Here is a 17,888-nt window from a genome sequence, read left to right on the forward strand (position 1 = left end):
ACATAATTCAAATGGACATACTTCGTATAAAAACATTCGTAACATTTGAAACTATGTTTGATATTGTTAATGGACCATGGAAAATCATATAACATCTAGAAATTAATATTTAGACTAATAAACTGGTATCAGCAAAAATTTAATATAACATATGTCACAAACATATTTTGATTTCCAATATTTATGCAATATATGTATTCAAACTCGAGTAGTGTATGTCTCCAGTATTGTAAGCGTATACCAGCATATTTGTTTGGTATTACCCAATGGCACAAAATGGATCCATTGATAACACATGTGCTGAATTAGAATGAAAACGGTACATAAGTGAAAAAAAATATAGTAGTATGGTGGAAAAAGAATATGGCTGCCAGTCGACCATCTTTTATCCGATTGTGACTAACTGTATTTTAACATGTAAACTTTGAAGAAAAAAACATGTCAATTCATTTTCAATAAAATATTGCTGATAGTCGGCCATTTTGCATTTGATCATGAAACAAATCAAGTCTAAGTCTTCGTTTTTGAACTTTGTTTGAACATTGACTAATAAGAGTCAATATTGCTAGCCGATTATAGTCATGTAAATTGAAGATAATTGATTCCAGCATTAATATTGATGTGTCAACCATTGTAGTTACTGTCTGACATGTGATCCAATATAAAAACAAAATGCATAACTGCAAAGTGTAAGTGATACCATTCCTGACTTTTTTAGACAAACGTATTGCAGCATAACTTCATTGCATCTACCCTAACACAGTACAATGAATCTGTGGGTGGTCCAAGGTATTGTTCGAAATTGTCAGAGTTATTAAATTTCATTTTTTTCCTAACACATAGGGGCACCTTATCTATAGCATTCAACAATCACAACACGCATAATGTTCTTCGATCTTAACATTATGTTAGACAAAGACTTTCAAGAGAGTTACATTCATAAACATTCTAGGTTCCCAACAGTGAACATATAATCAGTAAATACAAATCTGAACTAGGGTTTAAAACAATCTTTATTCAGTCAAGCTATTTAGGTGGCATTTTAAAAAAATTGAAATTATAAATTCCAATTATAAGCTTTTTAATTTCATTTATATATTATATTTTTTTTTAATGTCATTTGACCAATCATGACCACGTTTCAGATTGAAATCTTTTTACTTTCTCTAATTTCTTCACATAATTGTCTGCTTGCTCTTCACTGAATTCACCGCCATCCTTTATGACTTTCTTCAAAGCATCTTTTACTGCATCTGGCATTTGTTTGGAATTTCTAAAAAAGAGAACAAGAAATCTTATATTAACATGACATTAAAGACCATTGCATGCATCAACATGTATACATATGTACATGTTAATGAGGTGCATGTTTTACTTAGTGATTATGGCATCCAATATGATTTAATCTCAGTGGCATCGAAAATGTGAATATAATTTGTACACAACTGAGATCATCTGACTGCACACATTATTTCATATCAAATCCCATTCACACTCACCCTGCAATAAAGAACATGGCACCCTGCTTTTCTATAAGATCCCACAGTAAAGATTCACATTCAGCTAATCTATGTTGTACATAAATTTTATCTTCTTGATCTCTTGAAAATGCTGTATATAATTTAAGTAGATTCTTATTCACAAGTGCTGACCATTCCTCACGGCAGAAGAAGTCTTTTGTTGAACTACGACACCCAAAGTATAGCACATTACCTGCAAAAAAAATAAAACACCAAAATTAGTAACATGTGTCAACAAATTCATTTTCAATGCCATAGCCACTGTCTAATATATGTACAGACGTACTGGCCAGCAAGAATGACAGGATCGCATATCCATCTGTGTCGGTATAGCCTTTTTTTATTTATACTATGTTGATCAAAAACATAGTAACCATCATTAATTGTCTGTAAATACAGAACTAAAACATAAATCTCCATTTCTGACTAATAATAACCGCACACTGACCAACAAAGTTTGGTCGAAGCAAGCCTGGGAAATAGTTTATGACATGTTCAAACATTTATTTTTTATCACAAAATTGGGTGGAGCATTTGTAGAAATCATAGTGACACTACATAGTATGTGAAGGTAGGCAGATAATATCATAGTGTGGGGATATCATTACATATGTGGGACAGATCATAGCATAAGATGTAATGATTTACTACAGAGGATAGGGTAGATCACAGCATAGGGTCGAAAGGTCATAGCATAGGGTGGGGTTGATCATCTTTGCACACGAATTGATCACATATTTTATTTGGAGAGTAATCACCTAATTAGAATGTAAAAAGAATATTGTTGTTACTCTTAAAGACTCTTTAAAGAAACAATTTAAAGAAATTCAAAAACAGGTGTAAAGTAGTGTGAAATTATCTACAGCAAGACAAAAAAAAATGTTGAAGTTAATATAATTTGAATTACCTGACCCTTATATTCACTTAATCAACACAAATGTTAATTTGTTTATCATGAACCTAATTAGATAATTAAATTGGTAGAAATCGTGACTGCACATCCTTCCCTATTTTGCTGAATGTTTTAGCCCCAACTAATACCATAAGGGTCAGAGAGCAGTTCTAGCAGATAGTTCAATTAATTGAAAATATCAAACACCGAAGTTATTGAACAAAAAATTTAAGGGTGCCCTCTATTGATAATATTCAACATGAGAAAATCAGAAAATAGGCACACAAACAAATAATTTAAAGAAAAAAAGCACATGAAACATTATACAATTTGAAGAAAAAATTAAAAGTCATCAAAAATACAATTTTTGAGAGGATCAACCCTGAAATCTATATAGGGCAACTATATCTACAGATTAACCACATATATAAGTTTGATAGCGATCAGGTGAATATTATTGGGGTTATCACACCCACAAAAAAGTTTATAAGGACAATGATGCTAGACAGCGATGCCACTACTACTGTATGACTTTTCTTCATTTCATAATAGACAAGCCAAAAACAATATAGTGGCTGGTCAGGAAAGTACCTGGATATGTGACCTTTAGGGGTCAGGAAAGTACCTGGATGTGTCACCTTTAGGGGTCAGGAAAGTACCTGGATATGTGACATTTAGGGGACATGGAAAGTACCTGGATGTGTGACCTTTAGGGGTCCGAAAAGTACCTGGATATGTGACCTTTAGGGGTCATAGAAAGTACCTGGATGTGTGACCTTTAGGGGTCATGGAAAGTACCTGGATGTGTCACCTTTAGGGGTCAGGAAAGTACCTGGATATGTGACCTTTAGGGGTCAGGAAAGGAGGTCAACATAGTATGCTTACATAGTATAAGAAAAATCTCACCTCCAATATTGTTTGTAGCTCTTTCTTGTATAAAAGCTCTGAATGGTGCACATCCGGTTCCTGGTCCAACCATTATGACTGGAACATCCGGTGATGTGGGGAAAGCTATTGTTCCTCTCACAATCCAAATTGGAACTCTAATAACACCTAAAATGGTGAACAAGTAGCTTGTCAGCAAACATTAAAACAAGTCATGCATGGCACAGTCCCAGTTAGTAATCAAATTTAAGATATATAGTTTATAGTAATATAGTTAAAACATGAACATGTCAGAGATATGAATCCAGAAGCTGATGCTTTTATTTTATTTTTTTAACATTAAAATGACTGACATTCATTCCATATTGAGAGATATTGCTCTGGAACAGCATTAATTAAACTCAATGGTCACTAGTCAGCCATTTTGAATCAGATAGTCAAACCAACACATCTGTATATCTGTGACATACCATAATCACTCAAAGCACGTCAGATAAACAAAATGATGTGCATTAAGACTCTATAATGTCCAATGTATACACCAAGTTTGAACAAAATCCATCTGAAAATAGCTGAGATTCGGTTCCAGAATACCAGAAATGATATTGAATATTTTTCAGCACAAAAATGGTCACCATTCACATGTGTGAATGTAATTAGTCCAGGCATCTCTAAGATACAGGTCACACACATGGATGTACACGCGCAAACATACATGCAGAGGTCAATCAATAAGTCATCGTTTTAGGACTGCGTCCTATCAGGACTAACAAGCAGCCAGTCAGCTAACATTAAAGAATCAGCTTATCAGCTAATATACATGTAGCTCAGCTGTATAGTTGGTATACTCAGGTCAAAATATTTTTTAAACAAATATGACAAGAATATTCACCAAAATTAGAAAATTAATGCCACGGAAAGAACAAGAACAAATGTAAATTTGACATTGCCGGGCAATCGGTAATATGAAAAGCTCTTTTGATAGCAGAGTTGAAAGAAATGTTTGTCTGATTTATAAGACAAGCATACATGATGTTAGAAAGTATTTATAAATGTTATCTCACACGAATAAACATGTGTTTGCAGTGTGAAAATAAGTGTATGTACAATATGAAACATACCGTCTTTTGGATTCAGATTAGCCAGCCATGTTGAACACAGTCCTCTCCTTGGTTTTATAAGTCTACTTTTATATTTAACAACAGCAACCAGTAGGTGTATTTCATTTGGATATGCCTATAGTGAAGTAGACAATAGTGAAACTAATGTAGGTGTATTTCATTTGGGTATGCCTATAGTGAAGTAGACAATAGTGAAACTAATGTAGGTGTATTTCATTTGGATATGCCTATAGTGAAGTAGACAATAGTGAAACTAATGTAGGTGTATTTCATTTGGATATGCCTATAGTGAAGTAGACAAGAGTGAAACTAATGTAGGTGTATTTCATTTGGGTATGCCTATAGTGAAGTAGACAATAGTGAAACTAATGTAGGTGTATTTCATTTGGGTATGCCTATAGTGAAGTAGACAATAGTGAAACTAATGTAGGTGTATTTCATTTGGATATGCCTATAGTGAAGTAGACAATAGTGAAACTAATGTAGGTGTATTTCATTTGGGTATGCCTATAGTGAAGTAGACAATAGTGAAACTAATGTAGGTGTATTTCATTTGGATATGCCTATAGTGAAGTAGACAATAGTGAAACTAATGTAGGTGTATTTCATTTGGATATGCCTATAGTGAAGTAGACAATAGTGAAACTAATGTAGGTATATTTCATTTGGGTATGCCTATAGTGAAGTAGACAATAGTGAAACTAATGTAGGTGTATTTCATTTGGATATGCCTATAGTGAAGTAGACAATAGTGAAACTAATGTAGGTGTATTTCATTTGGGTATGCCTATAGTAAAGTAGACAATAGTGAAACTAATGTAGGTGTATTTCATTTGGGTATGCCTATAGTAAAGTAGACAATAGTGAAACTAATGTAGGTGTATTTCATTTGGGTATGCCTATAATAAAGTAGACAATAGTGAAACTAATGTAGGTGTATTTCTTTTGGGTATGCCTATAGTGAAGTAGACAATAGTGAAACTAATGTAGGTGTATTTCATTTGGGTATGCCTATAGTAAAGTAGACAATAGTGAAACTAATGTAGGTGTATTTCATTTGGATATGCCTTTAGTGAAGTAGACAATAGTGAAACTAATGTAGGTGTATTTCATTTGGGTATGCCTATAGTGAAGTAGACAATAGTGAAACTAATGTAGGTGTATTTCATTTGGGTATGCCTATAGTGAAGTAGACAATAGTGAAACTAATGTAGGTGTATTTCATTTGGATATGCCAATAGTGAAGTAGACAATAGTGAAACTAATGTAGGTGTATTTCATTTGGGTATGCCTATAGTAAAGTAGACAATAGTGAAACTAATGTAGGTGTATTTCATTTGGGTATGCCTATAGTAAAGTAGACAATAGTGAAACTAATGTAGGTGTATTTCATTTGGATATGCCTATAGTGAAGTAGACAATAGTGAAACTAATGTAGGTGAATTTCATAAGGGCATGAATGTTTATATATAAAAAAATGTTTTTTCCATTAAAATTGTGTAGAACAATTGAAGTCTTGATGTGTATGTTTACATTTGTGAATATTGCAGAGAAGTTTTCATGATTGTTGTCAAGGTAATCTACACTCTCACCTTTGACATATCTATAAGCATATGAGTTGTAATGACTTCTACAGATGATACAATGGTGAAAGAACTGTTGTATTGACTTTTGACATGTAGTATGAATGACACAACGTTATTATATATAATCCCACGATATTTTTATTTAGGTTGACATCAGCAGGCACAAGTGATAAGTGATGCCAGAGTTTTGTATCAATCAGAGTTGCAGGCGTTAAACGGCAGAGTATTGACAGTGAAACTATTGCTGAAATAACACTGAATACAAATATATCATTGCCTGTGTCTGATAAGCTAATTTGTTGACGCCAGGGTGTTCTATTTTCACATGAACATTTTGTGTACGATGTATGCAATTCTGCTCATTCACATTGATAGTTGCTCAAATTCTTTAGGTTTTTTTTAAAATGTCGACCGAGTTTTTAGAGGGACTAGTTAATTCCAACAAGCAGCCTGTCGGCTGAGATAGTTAATTTAAAAAACTGAAGATATTATTAGAAAATTAACAATATGTATAGTATTAAAGCAATCAGTCTTTCTGTTTTAAACAAGAATTTGAAAATATCACTTTTCACCTAAAATGCCAAATATATTCATCAAAATTAGAGAATTGAAGATATCATCATGAAATGAACAAATTTGATAGAGGTCTGCTCAAGGTACATATACACCAAGTATCAAAGCAATAACAATTGTAGTTTTCAAGTAAAAGTCGAAAAAGTAATAGTGATGGGCAATCACTCATATGATAAGCTCCACTCAACTAAGTCGATAGCGGAGCTAAAAATACACATGTGAGCTTGCCAACATGAAACATTGTTATCCAACCATATAAAATTCAGACAGTTTTCAGGCAGCGTTTACAATGAAAAAACATTTGGCAGTATGTAACAGTATGTGATCTGCCCAGTCTTACGTCACGCTGCGGTAATTTATGCATGTGAATATACCTGGGATGTATTCAATTTGATGCCTTGGTAACCTTGGGTGCTTCTAGCCTGCCCCATGAATGATTCATAATGTGATATATCACAAGAGAGGCAACATATGACAGATGCTTGATAAACAGACTGAGTTAGCTTGGGGAAAAGATGATAAATGATGAAATCACTAAATACCTTTGGTTGCCATGTTCACTCAGAACAACCCCAGGCAATCACATTAAAGATATCCCTGGATTATGTCGACCTTTGACCTACCTGTATGGATGATAAATGATGAAATCACTAAATACCTTTGGTTGCCATGTTCACTCAGAACAACCCCAGGCAATCACATTAAAGATATCCCTGGATTATGTCGACCTTTGACCTACCTGTATGGATGATAAATGATGAAATCACTAAATACCTTTGGTTGCCATGTTTACTCAGAACAACCCCAGGCAATCACATTAAAGATATCCCTGGTTTATGTCGACCTTTGACCTACCTGTATGGATGATGCAATGGAGAAAGCCCTGGATTGGATTGGAGGCAGTAAATCAAATAGATATTTGAATGGTATTGAAGATACAGCGTGAGGAAAGTCTGATAATGTCTCCAAAGTAGTCCTTCTTGGACGGTTACAATAAGTGAATAATTCTTGCTGAAAAACAAAAATGTTAACATTATACAATATTACTGTAACTTGTCGAGTTTCACATTAAAATAAATTCCAATATTTGCATCTAATAATCAGATAAGTACAATATCTAAGCACATTTACACAACTATTGGATTTTGCTTGACCATTTGAGTTCATCAGCTGGTCAATGTAATCACAATAAAAACATCCGTTAGTCAGGTTACATTTCACATGGAATATATTTGTTGTGTTCAAAACAACATAGATGATTCAATTGAAATATACTGACTGCATAACCTTGTATGAACAGGACATATCAGCAGCTGATATTATCAGTGAGTAAGTTATTTCAAGTACTATTTGTACTACATGCAATGTTTATTAACGTGACAACACAAATACATGTACCAGACTATGTGTCTAGCTTGTACATGACATGAGGAACCATGGTATGACCATTATCCGGATTTGATCAAGTGTGAAAAAAACAACAGAAAAATGAACACTCAGAATTTATCAAACATTGCATGCCTTAGTACTGATATTAACCTTTTCACCACCTGTTCCCTTTTTTCATCAGAGATTCACAAAATAGTCTCACTTATAGTCTGCACTTTCCTTCAGAAGATTCAGAAAAAAAATAGAAAAATTTTTGGAATAAAAACTGAAAATTAGGGTTCATTTCCAGAAATATTGAAAAATATAAAAAAAAGTTTGGTGGTGAAAAGGTTAATATTATGTGTCTCAGACAATATTTCTGCTGTAAGATGTACTCAAAAATTAATTCTGATATTTTGGAAGTAACCTCATATTTATTAGAACTGCACCTTTAATATGAAAACCACTGTCAGTTAAACAGCATTCTCGGTCACAAATAATCTTCTACATATTCTGCAAAGCTTGCAAGAATAGTGTATGGATGATTTAATGAGTGCAAGGTGAACTACGACAAAACTGAGTTCACACTCTGCAATGTGCCAGCAGAGATAATAGTGACTTTACCTGACCCTCTGTTGATGCAAACTCTTGTAACTTTTCTTTTTCAAGTTCATTTGTTGCAAAATGGGATAATAACTCAAAAAACCATCTTCTTGGTATGGCGTTGAGATCAAAGTAATATGTTACTAAGTGTCTAATGGAACATGGCTGAGGTAGTTGATATGGCAACAGGACATCTGTAAACAAAGTAAACAAGAAAGGGATTATATTATATTAAAGACTGAATAAGGTAGGAGTTACTACCATAAGATAGGAGTCGCATGTTTATATCTAAATTAAATATTCGGGAAACATTCAACATTATCATCTTTGAGTTTGAAAACATTGTTACCTCGACCAAAGAGGGCCGCCATTGACACAAGAACAAATCACTTATAAGCATTTTAGAGAGATGTGCATCCAGTTGCCATGCAGACAGCTTCATTTAGAAGAATTCTTCATCATTGCCAGATAAGGTCATTGTAAAGATAAGGACTTTATTGCTTTCAAAATGCACTAACTCTAGGTCATCAGGTAAAGATGACTGAACTCAATTGACAGACGAGGTGAATAGTCACAATAACATGGGTTAGGGGATACAATTAACAATCTGACTCAAGGGAGTGCTAATAAATATATTGTACCTGGATCATTCTGTGAGAGAACAAATTGTTGATTTGCATCTAACTGCATCAATTTTAGAAAGTCTTCAACTGCATCTGACAAGTTAGCTGGCTGTATCATAGCAACATCACCTGGGCAGTAACTATGAATAAACAAAACAAACAAGTATTCACAAAATATCCTAATAACCATGACTTTATGTTATCTAGTTTATACAATGTATCATAAACTTCACACCAGAAATCGGAGATTTTGCCAGTTGGCCATTTTGTGTCAAATTTATAAATCAAAATTAGGTGAACCAGCTACCCATGTGGTTACTTCTTTCATCTAGTTTGAGGTAAATTAGCCAACACATCTGGTTCAACACATCTGGAGATCTGGCTCCAGACATGTCAAAATACCTGATCTACAATTCCATCCTGTACACACGCTTCTAAATTCTGACACTGGTGTCCTGTTATAGTGATCACCAGGGGAGGCCATCCGATTAGATTGCTTGCCCATGTTAATGAAATCAATGAAATAAGGTTAGCCCTTTCACCACCAGTTTCCTCTTTTCATCACACATTCACAAAATAGTTTATAGTCTGCACTTTTCTTTGGAAGATTGGGACAAAAATAGGCAAATTTTTTGAGTAAAAACATAAAATTGATTCCAAGTTTATTTATTAGCTTCACAATTAGGGTTCACTTCAAGAAGTATTGAAGAATATAATATAATATACAAGTCACTCTTGCCAGTGGTCAGTGGCAGTCACTCTTGCCAGTGGTCAGTGGCAGTCACTCTTGCCAGTGGTCAGTGGCAGTCACTCTTGCCAGTGGTCAGTGGCAGTCACTCTTGTCAGTGGTCAGTGGCAGTCACTCTTGTCAGTGGTCAGTGGCAGTCACTCTTGTCAGTGGTCAGTGGCAGTCACTTTTGCCAGTGGTTAGTGGCAGTCACTATTTCCAGTGGTCAGTGGCAGTCACTATTTCCAGTGGTCAGTCTTTCACTGCTGACAACCTACCTTACATTAGAACCTGTGATATATATTTCAACCAATCTTACATCTTGCCAGTGGTCAGTGACAGTCACTCTTGCCAGGGGTCAGTGGCAGTCACTTTTGCCAGTGGTCTGTGACAATCACATTTGGCAGTGATCAATAGCAGTCACTCTTGCCAGTGGTCAGTGGCAGTCACTCTTGCCAAGTGGTTAGTGGCAGTCACTTTTGCCAGTGGTCACAGTCACTATTTCCAGTGGTCAGTCTTTCACTGCTGACAACCTACATTGTACCTTACATTAGAACCTGCGATATCTATTTTCACCAATCTTATATCTTGCCAGTGGTCAGTGGCAGTCACTCTTGCCAGTGGTGGCAGTCACTATTTCCAGTGGTCAGTCTTTCACTGCTGACAACCTACCTTACATTAGAACCTGTGATATCTATTTTCACCAATCTTACATCTTGCCAGTGGTCAGCGGCGGTCACTCTTTCATTACTGATCAGCTTAGCATATAATGGATTCTTCTGGCTTGGTATGTTACCATGGAAATGGCTTATCTTCTCTGTCTGATATTGCAATTTTTCGCTCACTGATTCGACAAATTCCACTCTATACTTAGAAAGTGGACTGAAAAAAGAGAGGAATACACTAGCATAAGTATGCCTGTGTGTGAGGCTGAGGTGAGAGGTCATGAATAATTAAACAAGTGCACAGCAAATGAATTACATTTAATTATATATAAAATTTATATAAATTTTATATAACCTATTCACCACCAGACTTTCTTGCCCAAATTTTTCTGCATTGTTTTCCTTATATTTTTTAATATATCTGGAAATGAACCATAATTTTGGAACAAACAGTAAATTTTCAGTTTTTACCCAAAAACATGGCTATTTTTGTTCCAATCTTCCGAAGGAAAGTGCAGACTATAAACAGAACTATTTTGAGAATTCGTGATGAAAAGAGCGAACAGATAGTGTAAAGGTTAAAGGGGAGAGAAGGGAATGTTAAGAGATTAAGTTGCTATGCATATGTTTTAATTATCAACAACCCTGTACTGAAGTCAAGATGACATCATTTACCTGTGACATTTAGAAATTGTTTACACTTACCAAACATCTGCACTTATCATCTCTTTCCCTTGAGGCAATGGATACATGGTAAGTAATTTCTCCCACAATTCTTTAAGCCAAAAGTCAACCACTGCATCTGGTCTAGGATATAGAACAAATAGTTCAAATATGAACTGATTAAGCAGTAATGTTGATATAAATACTAGAAAGGAGTAAGTTTGTTTGGAAATCACATCGATGTCAAAATTTACTCAGAAGTTATCGTGTCAAGAAGAATTAAAATCTTACATGGTACAGTAATTAAGCCATCTGATTGGTTTATAAGATTCATGGTACAGCAATTAAGCCACCTGATTGGTTTATAAGATTCATGATACAGCAATTAAGCCATCTGATTGGTTTATAAAATTCATGGTACAGCAATTAAGCCACCTGATTGGTTTATAAGATTTATGATACAGCAATTAAGCCATCTGATTGGTTTATAAGATTCATGGTACAGCAATTAAGCCATCTGATTAGTTTATAAGATTCATGGTACAGCAATTAAGCCATCTGATTGGTTTATAAGATTCATGGTACAACAATTAAGCCATCTGATTGGTTTATAAAATTCATGGTACAGCAATTAAGCCACCTGATTGGTTGATAAGATTCATGGTACAGCAATTAAGCCATCTGATTAGTTTATAAGATTCATGGTACAGCAATTAAGCCATCTGATTGGTTTATAAGATTCATGGTACAACAATTAAGCCATCTGATTGGTTTATAGGATTCATGGTACAACAATTAAGCCATCTGATTAGTTTATAAGATTCATGGTACAGCAAATAAGCCATCTGATTAGTTTATAAGATTCATGGTACAACAATTAAGCCATCTGATTAGTTTATAAGATTCATGGTACAACAATTAAGCCATCTGATTAGTTTATAAGATTCATGGTACAGCAATTAAGCCATCTGATTAGTTTATAAGATTCATGGTACAGCAAATAAGCCATCTGATTAGTTTATAAGATTCATGATACAACAATTAAGCCATCTGATTAGTTTATAAGATTCGTGGTACAACAATTAAGCCATCTGATTGGTTTATAGGATTCATGGTACAGCAATTAAGCCATCTGATTAGTTTTGTAAGATTCATGGTACAACAATTAAGCCATCTGATTAGTTTATAAGATTCATGGTACAACAATTAAGCCATCTGATTGGTTTATAAGATTCATGGTACAACAATTAAGCCATCTGATTGGTTTATAGGATTCATGGTACAACAATTAAGCCATCTGATTAGTTTATAAGATTCATGGTACAACAATTAAGCCATCTGATTAGTTTATAAGATTCATGGTACAACAATTAAGCCATCTGATTGGTTTATAGCATTCATGGTACAACAATTAAGCCATCTGATTGGTTTATAGCATTCATGGTACAACAATTAAGCCATCTGATTAGTTTATAAGATTCATGGTACAGCAAATAAGCCATCTGATTGGTTTATTCATGCTTTAACAATACAGACATTTGAATTGTTTGTACTCACCCTAAATCATGTTGGTCATCTGCAAGACCAGGTGCTATAAGTGAATGTCCACCTAATTGTAAAAGTCTTCGATTCAATCTCTTAGCAACAAAATTAAACCTAATATAATATAATATAAAAATGTACAATAAACACCAAATGTATAAATCAGAGTTGATTGTCTTAGGTGAAAAATGGATGATTTTTATGGCAGCAACAAGAGTTAAAAATGGTTACTAAATGTACTGTACAGCAATATGTCTAAGCAAAATTTAGCCAGGAAATTACTAGCCAATGTGTTCCTCAATAATACATCTACTGCATTAATCTAAATGTTACTTATAACATGACTTATATAAAAATCCCAAAAAATAATAGTAAAGCAACAAAACAATTAATACTAAGTCTACTGTATTAATCTCAATGACCCTAAAAATACTAGCCAATGTGTTCCTCAATTAATACTACATCTACTGTATTAATCTCAATGTAATTTACAACATAACATAACATGACTTGTATTAAAGTTCCAAAAAATAATAGTAGAACAAATCAATTAATAATACATCTACTGTATTAATTTCAATGTCCCTAAAAAATACTAGCCAATGTGTTCCTCAATTAATAATACATCTACTGTATTAATCTCAAAGTCATTTACAACATAACGTAACATGACTTGTATTAAAGTTCCAAAAAATAATAGTAGAACAAATCAATTAATACTACATCTACTGTATTAATCTCAATGTCCCTAAAAAATACTAGCCAATGTGTTCCTCAATTAATACTACATCTAATGTATTAATCTCAAAGTCCCTAAAATATACTAGCCAATGTGTTCCTCAATTAATACTACATCTACTGTATTAATCTCAATGTCCCTAAAATATACGAGCCAATGTGTTCCTCAATTAATACTACATCTACTGTATTAATCTAAATGTTACTTATAACATGACTTATATAAAAATCCCAAAAAATAATAGTAGAGCAACAAAACAATTAATACTAAGTCTACTGTATTAATCTCAATGTCCCTAAAAAATACTAGCCAATGTGTTCCTCAATTAATACTACATCTAATGTATTAATCTCAAAGTCCCTAAAATATACTAGCCAATGTGTTCCTCAATTAATACTACATCTACTGTATTAATCTCAATGTCCCTAAAATATACGAGCCAATGTGTTCCTCAATTAATACTACATCTACTGTATTAATCTAAATGTTACTTATAACATGACTTATATAAAAATCCCAAAAAATAATAGTAGAGCAACAAAACAATTAATACTAAGTCTACTGTATTAATCTCAATGACCCTAAAAATACTAGCCAATGTGTTCCTCAATTAATACTACATCTACTGTATTAATCTCAATGTCCCTAAAATATACTAGCCAATGTGTTCCTCAATTAATACTACATCTACTGTATTAATCTCAATGTCCTTAAAATATACGAGCCAATGTGTTCCTCAATTAATACTACATCTACTGTATTAATCTCAATGTCCCTAAAATATACGAGCCAATGTGTTCCTCAATTAATACTACATCTACTCTATTAATCTCTATAGAATAACATAACATGACTTATATTAATATATGGTGTATATATATATATGTGGTGTGAATTGACCAGGATAACCATGCTATATGAATAATGTGAGAGAATTTACCATGGCAACCATCCCACAGTTGTATATGAATGATGTGAAATTCATACTGCATGAATGTGTAACAATATACCATGTCCCATGGCAACCATATACGAGATAATTTACCATGGCAACCAAATTGCATGAAAGATGCAAGATAATTTACTATGGCAACAATACCAAATTATGTCAAATTCATTTAGTGTAGATTTCACAACAATTGATTTGAAATCGTGGAATCATTATTAACTTTGACTCTATAAAAAATATGAGAATCTGTATAAATATACTAACTTTTGATAAGAAGAATCTCCCAATCCAATCACACCAAACTTAACTTGATGCAGCGAGTCTGATGGCAAATTTTTTCGAAGCAGAAACTTCCAAAACATCTGTGAATACAAAACAGTAAATAATAATTCAGTTCCGTAAAAGTATAATGAATGTAGATTGGATCATGATTGCATATGACTAATACAGAGCAATTGACTCAACTATCAACAAGAGGCCAAGAAAAAAAAATCATTTTTTTTTTTTCATCCCTCATATTATTTAAATTTTATTTCATTGGTTTTTGTCTCAATTTTTATATAAATAAAAGAAAAAAATATAAAAATCAAAAAGAAATCATCAAAATGACAAATTTTTATTTTTATCTGAGATTAGAAAATTATATTTTAATGAAAATTCACAGCACTAATAATGATAGAATTACATTTTTTTTTAAATAGCTTATTTGTATTTTTGACACAACTTTGCATTGAAATAAATTATTGAATTGCTGTAGATTAATATTGGTTAAATTTGAAAACATCAATTTAAAAAAAAAACATCCTTTCAGTAGAGTTGATATTTTCTACATCCTGCAATGAGATTTCAACAATAATTTTATAGTTGGATGTGTATTCCTTTTTAAATTGCTAAATTCTGGTTACAGAAATTGTTTGTTTTTACGCTTGTAACTTTGGAATATGGCTCGTGTTTATTTTATTGTGTGGTTCATTACCTTCATGTTATCAGGTTCATCTCCTTGTCCAGTAGTAGCACACACAAATATTACTATAGATTCCTGAATCAGCTCTGACTAAAAAAAACAAAAATAAAGAAGTAAATTGAGATTATTTTCAGAAGTTTACCATACTAAAAATCGGATATGAATTAATAAATTTTACATTTGATTAAGTATCATCTTATAAAAAAAATATTGTTTTCGCAATAATTATAAAATACTGCTTATCAATCAAGAAAATAAATGAAACTACAAAGTTAATGATGTTTTACATTAGACTAAACATTCCAAGAGGAGTGGGGGTAATATAATCAACCTAAGAGATCTCACTGAAAAACTACACTTCTCTGACTTAGCTTCCATGCTAAACTAAGCGCCCGATCCCCACTTATTGGACGTTTCTGTTTTCGGGGTCACGTTTCAATAAGCACTAATCCCCTCCAAAATAACCAAATTTCATTGCCTGGTTATAAAACCTGGTCTTTGATCATTGTTTGATATTACTCAATACAGGTATGTTAATATCGTGCAAATGCATAATGCATGGTAACCGTGTGTGAACTACGCTTCTACAACGAACTGTTAACAGTCATGAAAAGCAGAAAATATACTTCACTCCATATTTAGCTTTCATAAATTACTAAAATTATGTTCTTTTTTTGCTGAAATCAATTCCAACAGATCGTACTTTGACATCAATAATTAACTTCCACATTGCGTTACCGGAATGCCTCAGGAATTCCAGAAAAATTGCATTAGACAACACAGTATCAAATTGTGCAAGAAAACATAATAACAAATATTTTGACACTTATAAATTTAACATCGTAAATTCTGGTGGTACATAATTAATACTGGAATAAAATGTGTGTATTTTTTGGGACCATTTCTATTTCTTCACTGTAAAAGTGTTGTAGAAATCAATTATGATGCCATTAAACTAAGGGGCCTCACTGAAATATAGCTTAACTAAGGAGTCTCACTGAAATATGACCAAAATAATTGATGTCACTGGAATACTGTAAAACATGTTGAAAAAACTGTAGCCACCATTTTGAATTTATAATGAAATCATTAGTTCTCTCGCTAAAGTTGCTAAAAAGACATGCTCGCGAAAAAGACGGAACTATAGGGTATCACATAAATATTGTCAAACTTTGAGATGGAACTAAAATACAACCACTGCAAGCCTACTGTTATATAACTATCAAATCTCTTCTGATTTTTAACTCACAATAATATATTCATCCATGGAAACAACTCGGGTTGAAAAGTGTCGTCTTTTTGCTTCTCTTCCAACTCTCTCAGCAACATCCTGAGCAGTTCCAGTTTGACTACCGTATAACACTAATATACTTCGTTTTTCCTCCATTTTTGATGAAATCCTAACAAATTATGAAATGGTCTGTGAAGAGAATAATAACATTAATGATACAAATAGTACAATCATCATGAATGTTTTCATATTACATCATAGTTTGCTTGAATTTAGTTGACATTAAGTTTATTGGCATTTTATTTAATATTTCAATTGATAAGTAATCATGACCTTGGTATAGAAACAGATACACACGCCCCAAAACAACATTACAAGATAGAATTTGTCTACATCATTATACGCATAAAATAAAGTTTGTCCAAAATACATGACATTATGACAAGATTTGTTTTCACATATAATTCTCCCAAAGGAAATTAAAACTAATAATGAAAACTTTTGATGGCATTCCAACAATGCAGAAAAAACACATGATTTTAAAGCAGGGGAGTCGTCACCTGCATTCTTAGCGTGTGTTATTATCATCGCTTGGGACTCAATTCCCGCGTGTGCACAGGTGGCGACCATCCCGCTTTAGCTCATTACATTTTATTTACTTTTAATAATAATAACTTTATTGCATCCTTAGAAATACAATGTTACTATCAGTTAATAGCAATAATACAAAAAGAAAGTTAGTTGTTAATGGGATAAAGCGAGTATTACATATCAAATGGCATTTTCATTTCTTGATTGAAATGCGTTAGGAATATAGTTGCCAAATTATTATTATTATTATTATTATTATTATAGATCAGGGAAGTCTGTACAAACATACCGGTATATATAATTTTGTATACAATGTAACAATTGAATCACATTTAGATATGGTAGTAAAGTTATTATAAATAAATCGAAGAAAATGGAAGATTTACGTCTGCATGATCAGAGCTAGCACTCAATAATCTGATCTATATATTATTCACTTCAGATACATGGTCTTATCGATGTATACGGCGTAAAAGCGTGTTTTTACATTAAACAATATTGTATCTGATAATACAAGGAAAATCACTCACCTTGTATATCCGCATGTACAGCGAGTGCAGCTTAGTCTTGACTTCACACTTCCGGGTTGTATGTTTGTTTGTGTGTCGTTTCCTCCACTTGTGCGTTGTTTGAGTGTATGCTACCT

At 33.0% G+C, this 17,888-nt stretch overlaps 1 protein-coding gene across 1 annotated transcript; it reads right to left on the minus strand.

Annotated features, from left to right (window-relative positions):
* Positions 1–995: 995 nt before the first annotated feature.
* On the minus strand, positions 996–17,861 carry LOC100370153 (NADPH-dependent diflavin oxidoreductase 1). Its single transcript, XM_085491763.1, has 14 exons — positions 17,773–17,861; positions 16,670–16,840; positions 15,433–15,510; positions 14,721–14,818; positions 12,784–12,882; positions 11,269–11,370; positions 10,571–10,780; positions 9,190–9,311; positions 8,570–8,742; positions 7,433–7,588; positions 4,419–4,533; positions 3,319–3,465; positions 1,500–1,713; positions 996–1,273 (listed from the first exon to the last, which is right to left on the minus strand). The coding sequence occupies exons 2-14, from the start codon at positions 16,805–16,807 to the stop codon at positions 1,129–1,131; spliced, it is 1,797 nt and encodes a 598-aa protein (XP_085347889.1). The 5' UTR covers positions 16,808–16,840; positions 17,773–17,861; the 3' UTR covers positions 996–1,128.
* Between the last annotated feature and the right edge of the window lie 27 nt (positions 17,862–17,888).

This window comes from Saccoglossus kowalevskii, chromosome 17 (assembly GCF_978046115.1).
Source record: "Saccoglossus kowalevskii chromosome 17, keSacKowa6.1, whole genome shotgun sequence".
Taxonomy (NCBI): domain Eukaryota; kingdom Metazoa; phylum Hemichordata; class Enteropneusta; family Harrimaniidae; genus Saccoglossus; species Saccoglossus kowalevskii.